Consider the following 9,900-nt stretch of genomic DNA (forward strand, 5'->3'; position numbering starts at 1 on the left):
GAGGAGGGTTTTCTATTGCAGCCTTGCAAGGATGGGAGAAATAGGGAGAATAAAGGGGAGGGAGGGGGAGGTAGAGAGAGAGAGGGAGAGAGAGAGAGCAACATATTTCAGTGTTGTTGAGTCAGCACATGGATGTGATGCATGTGTTGACGGAGTTGTTTAAAGGGCATGTTCTTATGAACAGTTGTGGCTAAAAGCTTTTCTTTAAGACAGACACGAGTGTGAGTGTGAGTGTGTGTGTGTGTGTGTGGTGTCCCAGAAGCACCCAGACCAGAGTTCTCCTGGTTTGTCGTTGGTTTAATGGATGGGTGTCAGGTGAACAGGAGGCTGGAAATGAAACCAGCTTCATTCACACTGAACATGAAAATGTACTTCAACAGGTTCATTTTACAGTATTTTGTTTCAGAGTGAAAAATCAGACTGACAGGAAATTATGATCGACCAATAGCAAACCAGAGTGAGTTCCTGACATTTAACTCAATGAAAATTGCAGCATATGACCGTATTTGATATTGTTAAAATATTGGTAAATAACAAAGAAGGGAAAGATTTGTCTATGGTTATTCAGGAACAGTCCTAACAGCTTATTTTTCAGCTGTAGAATATAACGCTGTATAAGTATTTTGATGAAAAATATAAATTTTGGATATTTAAAGAATCCAAAAGGTTTAAGGTAATATTGATTTCATTCTAATAAACAGAGATGGTAAATTTAAGTCATTTCCTTATCCAAAACATTCGAGAAATAAAAACATGAAATTATTTTTTTCTTAATGTAAACCTGATTGTGCTGTATTTCCATCTTTGTCACTAAGAACATTAAACTATTATTTAATCCTCAGTAGTCAATAACCCATATCTAATAACTTCCTCTATTAAGGCTGTATGACCTTGTAGCCTGAGAGACAAAACCCAGGGCAAAAATCTACTCAACTCACTGCTACTCATTTGGCTACAGATCTATTTCATGGCTGTATTTATTTCATCACGCTCACGTCCTCGTACAGATTGTGGTGTTGTTGTAGGTGGCGATTACTGAAAGACCTGAGCCACCATTATTGTTATTAAGTCAGGTTGTCCTATATGACAAGTCAACGTGTCTGCTGTGAAAAGAAGATGAGAAAATCAACATATTTACTCAGATCAGTGATGGAGTCTGGACACTTGTAACCAACATACTAACCAAACTGAAATGTGCTGGGGACAGAAATACGATCTCGGTAAAACAAATTATCAAATGAGTCATTGACCATGATCCAAAATAACAGGATTAGCCACAGAGGACAATTAAAACCAAAATGTTTATGCAGTTTCCAGGTTTAAAAGCCAACATGAATAGAAGAAAAGAATACTGCTTCAGTGCAATTTCCTGTATAATTTCTCACTTATATTTCACTATTTTTCTGGAAATCAATGTCTCAGCTCGGCTTGAATCTATTTCACATCACTATTCAGAACATTTAATGATGGCAAGCCAATATGCAAACTAAACTCAGGCAACCTTGACCTCTGACGACCTAACTTTAGTCGGTTCATTCTTGAGTCCAAATTACTTTGTAATTAATTTGAAAGGACTCCCTGTCGAAGTTCCTTTGAAATCAAAGAGACAAGGGAAAACTGTTTTGCAAGGTCACAGCGACCTTAACCTTCATTAAAATCTGAAACCTTCTTTTTTACCAATTTTGAATAAACACACTGTTGTGTTGTGTTCTTGGTATCATGTTCATGAGAAGGAGACATACAACACGGAAAGACGTTCTGTTGCTGACAAAAGACATAAAAAAAGATAACTCAAATCGTGCTTCCTCTATTGCTTTAATCATATTTAGGTCCTTCGAATCCACAGTTATTTTAATTTCCATCTGATTAATGAAAACTACATTTTGCACTCATCCACAGTCCTGACAAAAGGTATAATAATCAAGCAAAACAAGTAAAACACCTATGAACCGTGGTTATGTAGGGTCCTTCAATGTGTCATTCAATATGCCATTTTGTCAAATTCTGCAGAAACTGCAATAAGCTATGTTTATTCAATCTCTGATAGAAACATTGAGATTCTTAACCTGATTGTTATACAACCATTTTGATGAACAGTATGTGTAACGTCACTGAGTATGGCCGTGGTAGGATAATACTGCAGGCTCAGTACAACAGTCAGGACATTCCCCCTCAACCCCAGATATGATTTCCTTATACACATCAGCAGAAACCTGCAGCAGAAACAGCTGCACATGCTTACAGAGAACTGTGTTTTTGATTTATATCTTTTCTTGTTTTGGGGATAGTTAAAAAAAATCTGATGACCTCCATTAAATGAACTATAAAATTGACAGGGAAACACACATCCATACAGTGTAGCCTAACTTCATCACAATAAAAGCAGCCTAAATCTCGAGGTATGACCTTCTCAAACAGTCTGATTCCAAAATTCTCCCAGAATATATGGAAAGAGCCATTTTCACTAACTGATACCACTGACAGAAAACAGACAGCTCTATCACCACAGCTGCTCTCTGTCAATGGTGAACAACACCCCGAGTCTGAGGCCTGTAACGCTGGCGTCTGAGGTAACAGGGCGGAGGCAGTGTGCCAGCTTAACACACCAACAATGAGGCATCAACGTCATTTATTTCTTCCTACGTAGAGTTTTCTTGACAGGATGTGTTTGCAAGAAGTTTTTTCTCCAGCTCAGCTGCAGTCTTTCACGTTCACACGCTTCTTGCAGTTTCCCCAATATGGGAAAGTTTCTCTTTCAGCTCAGACTGTTTCTTGGACAAGCCTCACTCCTGCTCTTCTGACTCACATCTGGATTATTCTGGACCTCTTTTTTTTAAATGTTCATCAGCCTGAGCAGCAGTTCATCTCTGTCTCTACTTGTGGCTCTTGGAACGTCTCGTCCCAGTCTCCTTCAGGTTCAGCATCCAGACACCGGATGTTCAGTTGAAACCTAGACCTGCTCCTTTGGGTCTCTGTGTGGCCCTGATGGGCTCTGTGATGCCCCTTCCTGCTGGACCCAGCCCCATCCCCGGGCTCCAGCCCATGCTCTGCAACATGCGGTTCCCCATGTTGGAGTCTGGGAGGGGAGGAGCATTCTCTCCGACCACTCCTGAAAGTAGAGGTGACAGGTGAGAAAAAGACGGAGACTCACACACATCTTTGATTGATGTAATTGTGATCAATTTTACAATTAAGAACAATTAATAGCATTATATCATAAATATGCAAATGTTAAGTTAACATTTAAACAATTTACTAAATTTATCTGCAACTATTTTTAAAAGTTAGCAATTTTTAATTTGTTTGTTTTACAGAAAATTGTAAAAACAATTCAAGAGTTCCAGCTTCTCAGTTGTGATAGTTATTTTCTTTTCTTTGTCTTATAAGAGAGAGTTAAGTGAATATCTTTAGCTCGTCAGTCCGACAAAACAGCAAATCTGAAAAAATCTAGTAATTGCTTTTAGGTGTTTAACTCAAGGATCTCATTTTCCAATGGTAGTGTAGGGTCAGGGATTAGGCAGAAAATGGGAGCTTACACCTGAACTCAAACATACGTGATTGTTGAGAAGCTTGTGTGTATAACTCTGGTGTCACATTGTAAGTTAAGATATCTTATAATGTGACTTTGGCCTTGCTGCCTCCACCTTCCTTCTCCAGGAGCATCAACCCACCCTGGAGAGTGGTTTGGGGGATGGGGTGCTGATACAAAAGTGTTACTGGCTAAGAGCTAATCCAGTATCTCGGCTCTGACAACATGTTGTAGCCAGCAGACTCTTGTCCAACAAAGTGTAGAAGCAAACGGGGTTTGGAGTTAAGCTGGGTTCAAAAATGAAAGAGAGGAAGATAGAGAGGAAACAATATAAAGATTCTCTTAATTAACCCTTTTAAAAATGTCAACTGAAAACCTCACTTCTTCTCCCAGTCCCCTGTGTTTGCATCAGCGTATGTGTGAGACAGCCGGCGAGGAGAAAAGCAGGCTGGCAAACATACTGAGCTTTATCAACAAGAACGAAAATGGGAGCCAAAAAAAAAAAGGGGGCAGTTGGTAATAAGTGCCAGATGGCATGCGAGGTGTAGCTAGGTGTGCGTCCAATACCTGGGGGGGCAGTGGAACCAAGGGGGGCTGCTTTTCGCCTCCGCTTGACATCCCCTGTACATAGAGAGCCCAGGTGCCCACTGGTCTGTCTGCAAAAGCCGCCAGGCAAGAGAAAAATATGGCGGCATTATTCTGATCTCAAAAAACACTAGTGTGTACAATTTGACTGAAAAAGACCATCAAACAATAGGAAAACATGTAGGGAGTTATGTCGATGAGACTGCGGCAGAGACAAATACGGCAATGAAAGGAAATTAATCTGGTCATAAATCATCTGTGTTTTAATTTAAATGTGGTTATACCTGCTGGCTGTTTTTACTGAGCAGCTCCTCCGATGCCCCCTGTCTGTCCGCGGGTCCCAGTGCAACTGAAAGTGGAGGCGAAAGAGGGAAGAGTAAAAACTAGAGTTCATTCTTGAAATTTGAAATTGAATAAATTGAAGTAAACAACATGACTCACCTGTCCGTGTTCTCTCCTCGAGCTTGAGCTAAACCAAGGCCTGTTGAAGACAAAAGAACGTAATTGATGGCTTTAATTAACTCTGGTACTACTGGTAAGGTAAAGTGCAAAAGAAAAGAAATTACATTTAATTCAACTCAATACAATCTGGTCGCTCTCAACAACACTTTAATTTCAAAGGCAGAGGAGGCACAATAACTACTATTGACAAACTGTCCAGTCTTCATCTGTAAGAAAGAAACAAATATTTTGTTTGATTTCGCCTGGTCTGCAAACTACATTTTAGTATTAGTATGGCAGAGTTGATTTTAGAACAAAAAACTGTGGCACCTGTCTTTTTCAGTCTCAACCATTTTAGAGCAGATAAAAGAACAAACATTAACAGTATGAACAAGAATATAAACAGAAAAGTCAGAGCAACAACTTAGAAAAAGACAGAAACTCACTCATGGGAGTCCTGGCTTTGTCTTCCCAGTCTGTCGTTGAAGCCTTGGCCGGAGCTGCCCTGCAGCCCCGCCTCAGACGCCTGCTGGTTTCCATGGAGACGGCTCAGTCTGGCCTGGAAACCTGACAAACATAGCACAGGGTCATTGGGAACAAAAGTCATGTTCTAGTGCATAATTAATGAAATAATTTGTTTTGTTTGAACACTGAAGCACTATAAGGACAACTCATCATGTCCCATTAAAGTAGATGTGTTACAACATAGGGAGGGGCCAGTGGGATATTCGTCAGAGTTATAATCAGGTTTAATTAATGGGAGACAAAAATCCCACTTTGTTTTATTACTTTAGCTACACAGTAAAGTGGCTGGTGAAGATACTGTATTGCATATTCCAAAGACTGGGGAGGAATTGCATGTTTATGTGTATAACCTTGATCACGAGCATTAATAAATAGAATTCAAATGTCGTGACCACTTTCTATTTTTAATATGAAGAAAAATTGTCCAGTATTGCTTCTCTTTGATTCTGCATGTTAACACCAACACAGGTAGAGGAGTTTTCTTTCTATAGTTACTACAAAGCAACATTTTATTGCCTAAATCCTGATTATTCTGTGTGATGTGTTTGCCCCCCACTGGTCATGAGTGAGACTGCAATAACACTGTAAAATGTATGCGAGTGTGTTTCAACCCTCATGAATATACTGTAAATGTGAACCATATAGATATAATACCGCAGCTTTAAAGATGAGCTTCCTCTGTACCTCTCTGTGCTCCAGAGCTCATGAGTGGGAAGGATCCTGTGAGGATGCTGTTGAAGACTGGGTCAGCTAGGTCCAGCTCCTCTGACCCTGTCTCCCTCTCCCACCAGGGAACCACTCCCGCTATCCCGCACGCACCTCCGGGCCCTGGACCAGAGCCCGGCTCACCCTCGTAGAACCAGTCGCTCTGCTCGTCGTCAGCTGGAAGAGGAAGGATAGAGACCCCTGGTTCATGAGCACTAATTCACATGCATTTTAGTTCTGTTGAAATTCACTTTCAGGCTGAACTCAAGCCAATAACAAGTGCCCCTTTCTATATATAACAATGCGATCTATACCGAACAAATACAATTGGGTGTTTCAGTTCAACCGATAATTTCTTAAAAACTCAGTACGTTTTACCTTGTCTTCCTTCATCATTGGTGTAGAGGCCACCGTCACTGCTGTTACTGACACTGCTGGTTTCACTGTAAAGGAAAAGGCAGAAATAGGAATAAAAAAATACATAACTGAAGACATTGAATACAGGAAGACAAACTTTCTATTGGAAGATAAAACAGAAAGCTCATGCACACTGGGCTAGAAATCCTGGATACGACCTATGAGTTTTACTGTCAATATAATTTTTTTTGACACATTATAAATATGTTTTCTGCAGAATTTTGTAGTCAACATTCTCAGATTTATATGTTCTCCAAAGGAAAAAGGAAGATGGTCTGAAAAACAAGTCTGTTTTTTCTAAAGTTTTTTACTCCAGGAACTTTCTGATCAAAGAACAAGTACACAGGGTGATAACAGTAACCTGAAATTCTACTCCAGCTCGTTTCTGATAGTTGGTGCAGTATATTTCTGTCAGAACAAGTCCTAGCTCGCAAACAACCTACAGACTCTCTCTCTCTCTCTCTCTCTCACACACACACACACACACACACACACACACACACACACACACACACACACACACACACACACACACACACACACACACACACACACACACACACACACACACACACACACACACACACACACACGTACACACACGTACATTCAGCGCACAGATCAAATGTCTTGCAGCACAAGGCATAAAAAGGAATCAAAAGTGAAAACACTAACCACCTGTCACTCATGTCCTCATCCGAGCCCTTTTGCTCCTCCAACTCCATTTTGTCTTTGGATCCTTCCATCGGAGAAGAGATGGCGTCCTCACTTTCCACCACCACCCCTTCATCTGTGGCCTCCATTCCCAGCCTGTGTGTGGTCAGTTTCCTCTTCTTCACCCTGTTCTTCCCTCCCAGACCACCACCACCCAACTCCATGGCAGCCCTGTCCTCGTTCATAACCAGTCTATGTGGCCTTCCACCAACACGGGCTTTGGGGACAGGTGGAGGCCCGAGCATGGTGGATGAGGAAGGTTCTGGTTCTACAGGTGGGTCTACAGCCATACGTTTGACCTTACGTCGTCGCCTGAGGCTGCGAGTTCCCTCTGCAGACCCCAGGACACCCAGGTCATCCGGCCAAAGTGGCCGCTTGCTTCGCCCGCTGTCGGCAGTTAGTGGTGTACGCCGTTTGGGGCCGAGCTGTTCATCTGAGTCACTGTTGTCCCGGGCATGGCTGTTGGCAGCAGAAACGCCTCCTGTACTGGCACGGTAGTCCTGCAACAAATGTTCACGTGGTAAATAATAGACTGTGATGCTGGCGCTAAATTAAGATTACTTGAAAAAAGAAGTCACTTTGGATAAACAACAGCAGACTGAGGCTAAATTAATGCAATAGCAAAACATTTAGATGGGAGGAAATTTATATCAACAAAAAATTGGATTATGTTAATATATATATGGATATTCTTAATTCCCATAAAACAACAAACAATCATAACCAAGAAGTAATTTGTGTGGTGAACAGTTATCTAGAGTTACCAAAGGATTAGACCTTGACCGGATTAAGGTTTAACTCCTCAGATTGAGATATCCATTCAGCCAAAGTGAGCAAATTGTGAAAGTAATTAAAAAAAAAAAACCTGAATCACAGACTAGATCTGTCAGTTACAGAACTTTAGATTCAAGTTTTAAGAAACTTAATTGGGACACAAAATTAGTTTCAGTCTGATTATTAGGGAAACAAAGAAACAGAGGGAGAAACTAATCTCTATTTATCTATGTATTTAACTCAATCACTAAATTAGGTTTTGTCAAGAGCACTAGAGAGACCAACACCAATGTTGTCCCTCCTGTTGTACGTTTTCTTTACTTGTCCTTCTCTAAAGAGCAGGGTGAGGCAACCTGTAAGTCTGTCTTAAGACTGTCGTGTTTTGCTTAAAGTCCCTTCAGTCAATTTGTTGACACAGGGTCTTAACAAGGGATGAATCATTGCCCTCCATCCACTCACCCCACCTCACCTTATGTTCTTCCACACTGGACTCTGAGCCCTCGCTGAGGTGGCCCGTCTCCCAGGGCGGGTGCGGGTTGTCAGAGCGCCGCTTCCTGCCCCTTCGCTTCCGAGCCTGCCTCTTGAGCAGGCAGCCCACTGCCAGAGCATGGTCCCCTCCGTCCCCAAACCCACCACGCGCTGCCTGCTCTGAGCTCTCCTCCAGTGCTGACACCAGGTCATGGACCAGCTCGTCCATCGTCCGGTGAAAGTGCCTGAAGGTGGAGGAAATAGAGGAGCACAGTTTAGTGTAAGTATGAAAATGTAAGACTTTTGTTTTATTAAGCAAATCATTTAGAAGTACGACTGCACAATATAACAATACAAATAATTATCACAATAGAATCTTTATCAAGAGCAATATAGCAAATATATATAAATCATTTTTCTATATTATATTTTTCACTTATTTATGCACCTTGACTGATCTCCACTCAGGAGCAGATATACGTAGAGATATATTATCCTGATATAATTTGTGTAAGACAGTTGCTGAGATTGTTTGCTCCGTTCGCTGTAAAAAAAAAGTGTTGACATTTTTCAAGTGAAACTGATTTGCCATCGGAGAAAGAAGCGTGACATCAACTTAAGCTGCAGAGCTAGCCATCAGAATTTAACAGCTTAAGATGGACGAAGCTATCTTAAAAACTCACATTAGCCCTGTGATTATTTGTTCACACAAAACACAGAGATCATCTCTTCACTGGATCCTCGCACGACGAGGTCACTCCTTAATACTTACGTTAATAAATCCACCAAAATCAATTATCGACAGGGACGACGTACGCAAGCTGAACAGCCATTGAAACAATTAGCGAGACTCTTTCTTGAATTAGCGGTTATGGTTGTTGTTAGCATTTCAGGCTAACGCTTTCTCGCTCGCTCGCTAGCTGTGTCCACCACGGCAGACGTCCAGCTGTGAAATATCGAAAGCTAATAAATCATCGCTGAGAAAAAACAGTCGCTGGGTTATTGTCTGGAAGTGTTAACGACTGTCGCCCAAACAACCAAGAAGAAACGCTTCCAGAGTAGCCTAGCTTGTAGCCTAGCTTGTGACCTAGCTTGTAGCCTAGCTTGTAGCCAGCTAACGCGGCTAGCTCCCTCTCCAGCCGGTTGGTTCGCCGGAGTGGACGTTAACAATATGTTACGTCTCAGTGATTTTCGAAGACCACCTACCAGCCGGTTCCCGCTTTGCCGATGGTTTTTAAATGAGCTGCTCGGAACATTAAAGCCTCCAAGTGCCGGGAACCTTTAGCCAGAAACAACGGACAGACAGCGACACACCGCCGAACACATCCTGACACAAATGCTCTCGATCAGCGGCTGCACGGATCAATACGCGACAGGAGGAGGACACCGTGAAGGCACCGTGCTGCCTTTAGGGGCCGCAGAGAAAAAGTACAACTGGCTTTAGCACATCGTCCAGTGATTATAATGTATTTGTATTCTACATGCATTTGTCACTACATTAAAAACAACAACTGGTGAGTGTGTACATGTGTGATCAGTCCATAGACAAACATTAATTAAAGCTAGATCAAACCTTGAATTAACCTGAGCAAGTTGTTTGTATGTAGCAGTGTGGACATATAGACACACTGACACACAGTCAATTAAATCAGATCAAACCTTTAAGTAAATTAGCCACAAGGACCGCAGTGATAAAATAGAATAATAATAAGATATGTCATTTAGAACTAGGTGTTATTATT

General features: G+C 41.6%; 1 protein-coding gene across 4 annotated transcripts; it reads right to left on the reverse strand.

The window, feature by feature from the left end:
* Positions 1 to 1,796: 1,796 nt before the first annotated feature.
* gpatch2 (G patch domain containing 2) lies at positions 1,797 to 9,549 on the reverse strand. Of its 4 annotated transcripts, none has more exons than XM_020109443.2 (10): positions 9,365 to 9,549; positions 8,160 to 8,403; positions 6,881 to 7,416; positions 6,164 to 6,228; positions 5,765 to 5,962; positions 5,002 to 5,122; positions 4,556 to 4,595; positions 4,399 to 4,463; positions 4,097 to 4,185; positions 1,797 to 3,109 (listed from the first exon to the last, which is right to left on the reverse strand). In XM_020109443.2, the coding sequence occupies exons 1-10, from the start codon at positions 9,412 to 9,414 to the stop codon at positions 2,940 to 2,942; spliced, it is 1,578 nt and encodes a 525-aa protein (XP_019965002.2). In that variant the 5' UTR covers positions 9,415 to 9,549; the 3' UTR covers positions 1,797 to 2,939. The 4 variants fall into 4 exon arrangements, with proteins under 4 accessions (XP_019965002.2, XP_019964994.2, XP_069370922.1 ...); XM_020109435.2 differs by having other exon boundaries at positions 6,878 to 7,416; XM_069514821.1 differs by lacking the exon at positions 9,365 to 9,549 and adding an exon at positions 8,931 to 9,298.
* Positions 9,550 to 9,900: the final 351 nt, after the last annotated feature.

Source organism: Paralichthys olivaceus, chromosome 19 (assembly GCF_024713975.1).
Source record: "Paralichthys olivaceus isolate ysfri-2021 chromosome 19, ASM2471397v2, whole genome shotgun sequence".
Classification (NCBI taxonomy): Eukaryota; Metazoa; Chordata; class Actinopteri; order Pleuronectiformes; family Paralichthyidae; genus Paralichthys; species Paralichthys olivaceus.

What these genes read in the sequence shown, in the direction of transcription:
- gpatch2 (XM_020109435.2), bottom strand. Translation starts at nt 9,414, where the DNA reads ATGTTCCGAGCAGCTCATTTAAAAACCATCGGCAAAGCGGGAACCGGC. An exon ending in CAATGATGAAGGAAGACAAG is followed by an intron (nt 5,963 to 6,163) that starts GTAAAACGTACT and finishes TTCCTCTTCCAG; the next exon opens with CTGACGACGAGCAGAGCGAC. An exon ending in TCAGTAAAAACAGCCAGCAG is followed by an intron (nt 4,186 to 4,398) that starts GTATAACCACAT and finishes CGGCTTTTGCAG; the next exon opens with ACAGACCAGTGGGCACCTGG.